The 2,299-nt window shown below is 45.3% G+C and overlaps 1 protein-coding gene across 1 annotated transcript; it reads right to left on the bottom strand.

The window, feature by feature from the left end:
- LOC102246448 (uncharacterized protein C2orf78) lies at positions 1-1,566 on the bottom strand. The gene has a single exon (XM_005869481.1). The coding sequence runs from the start codon at positions 1,564-1,566 to the stop codon at positions 1-3; it is 1,566 nt and encodes a 521-aa protein (XP_005869543.1).
- Positions 1,567-2,299: the final 733 nt, after the last annotated feature.

Consider the following 2,299-nt stretch of genomic DNA (forward strand, 5'->3'; position numbering starts at 1 on the left):
CTACATCACATAGCCATAGTACAGAGAAATGTCCATTTCTTTTTCCTTCTCAATGAAATGCTGAATTTTCCCCAATTTGGCAGCATTTTCACGCTCCAGTTGAGCCTTCCTCTTCATGGCCTCTCGATCTGGCCTCTGCTCATTTGTGATGGGTGTTGACATTATTGGCCCAAGAACCTCAGGTTTCCTCCATGGAATTGGTTGGAGGGTGAAATCCTGGAGTAGATAGTAGTTGTGAGGCTTGAGCAGAGTCCGGGGCTGGCTCACAGCCGAGTGAACAGGCTCCCGCTTCAAGGAAGCACAAGATGTTTTGTAGGGCCCAGGCCTAGAAGCAGGAGGCTGAGGGACACTAGGCCGGGTAGGGTTGTTCGAACCTGGTTCGGCTGGGTTCGTCGACATTAGCAGGGATGCATTGACTGCAGCAGGCTTGGCAGGGTTGGCCACAGCAGGCCGACGGGATGCCAGAGACTGTGGCCTGCGAGGAACAGGTCGAGCTTGAGGCTTGTCCATGGTTGGAAAAACCAATGGCACCAACTTGACCTTCCCGGGAGATGGCAGCTTGTCCGGGGATGGAGGTGGAGACCCTTTGTCAGCACTTCCATGTGGTTTTGGGGGTTGGACTTGAGTTTTCACAGGACCTTTGCCCTCACGGGGCATAACCAGCCATGGTTTGGTAGCTGGGCGTGGCTGGGGGCCTTTGGGGTTGCTTGAGTTTCCCAGGGCCCGCGAGGAAGACAGGTCAGCTTTCTCAGCACTCTTCTTGCCCAGTGCATGGAAAACCTGCACAGACTCCAGCATGTGCACACCGAAGCCGCTGCGCGGCTTTTTGATGGCTTCTTGTGGCAGCTCAGGGTGACTTTTCTTCCTCTTCATCTTGGGAATGGCTGGCTTCTCCTCTGCCTTGACTTTGTTCCCTGACTGCTTCCTCTCCTCAGCTCTCTTGGAGTAGTTTTCTTGGTTTGTTTTGGTGTTTTCCTGCCCATGGCTCTTAGTATTGCTGGTCCTGCTGGCTGCAGCTTTCTGAGGTTTGCTGTTAGAATGCTTGGCCATGTTCGAAGGAGCCCTGCCACCAGCTGCAGCATTGCAAGGAACCACTTCTTCCACAAACACACAATCTGGGCTCTCGGGCTTGATCTTGGTCTTGGGAGCATCACTCATAGGCTCAGAGGCTTTATGTTTGATCTTGCTGCCTTGATCAGAGCGAGTCTTTCTGACACTTGACTTTTTCTGCACTTCGTGCAACTTGAGGCCCCTGGTGTCTTTGGTTTTGATCACCTTGGGTCCTTGGGCCTGATCAAGGTCATCCAAGGAACTTAAGACCTGTGGAAGGTGAATACCCTTCACCAGTGTGTCGATGTCTGCAAAACTGTCATTAGATTCAGTCCCATTTTCAAGTGTCCCTTGGTCCTTAAGACTCAGGCTATTCCTTCCCAAGCCAGAGTTGTCACAACCAGGCTGCTCCTCTTGGCCAAGGAGATCAATGCAGACCAGCACCTGTGGAATGTCAGGCACTTCTAAAGGGAGTAGTGGAGAAATGAGAAATTCTCTTAGTTGTGACCTACTCATCTATAAAATCACAATAATAATGTTATAACAGTGATAATTAATGAATTAGTGATATGTTACGTATGACTTATAAAACAGATATAAGTTCTGGAAAGACAGAGAAAAATCATATACAACAGGAATACAAAGACATATATAGATATTAGTACAAATTTGGGCACATAGCAAGCATCAAAGTCTAATAAATTTACTAAGAAAATAAGTTCTGTTTTATACACATGATATCATAAAAGTAAATATTGCCTATTCTAATTTAGTGAATACTGTTAACCAGGAAACAACCCAAAATAGGTGATTTTGAATAAGTTCCTTGCCAGTACATATGGACAGAGAAGATATATCAGTAAAAATTGCATAACAGGCAGAACAATGCAATCAGTGTACATGGATATGTGCTCCAATAAGTATATATGTTGACCAATATTTCAGTAAGAACTGGTTTAAAATAGAGAGTCAAGTAAGTGTAAAGGTATTCCATTATTGTGCTCATTCATGTTTCTCTGAATACTCCCCAGCAAGTAATAGATACTTAGTATATTAGAAATATATATTCCAACTAGAGGCCCGGTGCACAAAAATTTGTGATTTCAGTAACTGGTTTAAAATAGAGAGTCAAGTAAGTGTAAAGGTATTCCATTATTGTGCTCATTCATGTTTCTCTGAATACTCCCCAGCAGCAAATAGATACTTAGTATATTAGAAATATATATTCCAACTAGAGGCCCGGTGCACC

The sequence above is a fragment of the Myotis brandtii genome, unplaced genomic scaffold (genome assembly GCF_000412655.1).
Source record: "Myotis brandtii unplaced genomic scaffold, ASM41265v1 scaffold2968, whole genome shotgun sequence".
NCBI classification, from domain to species: Eukaryota; Metazoa; Chordata; class Mammalia; order Chiroptera; family Vespertilionidae; genus Myotis; species Myotis brandtii.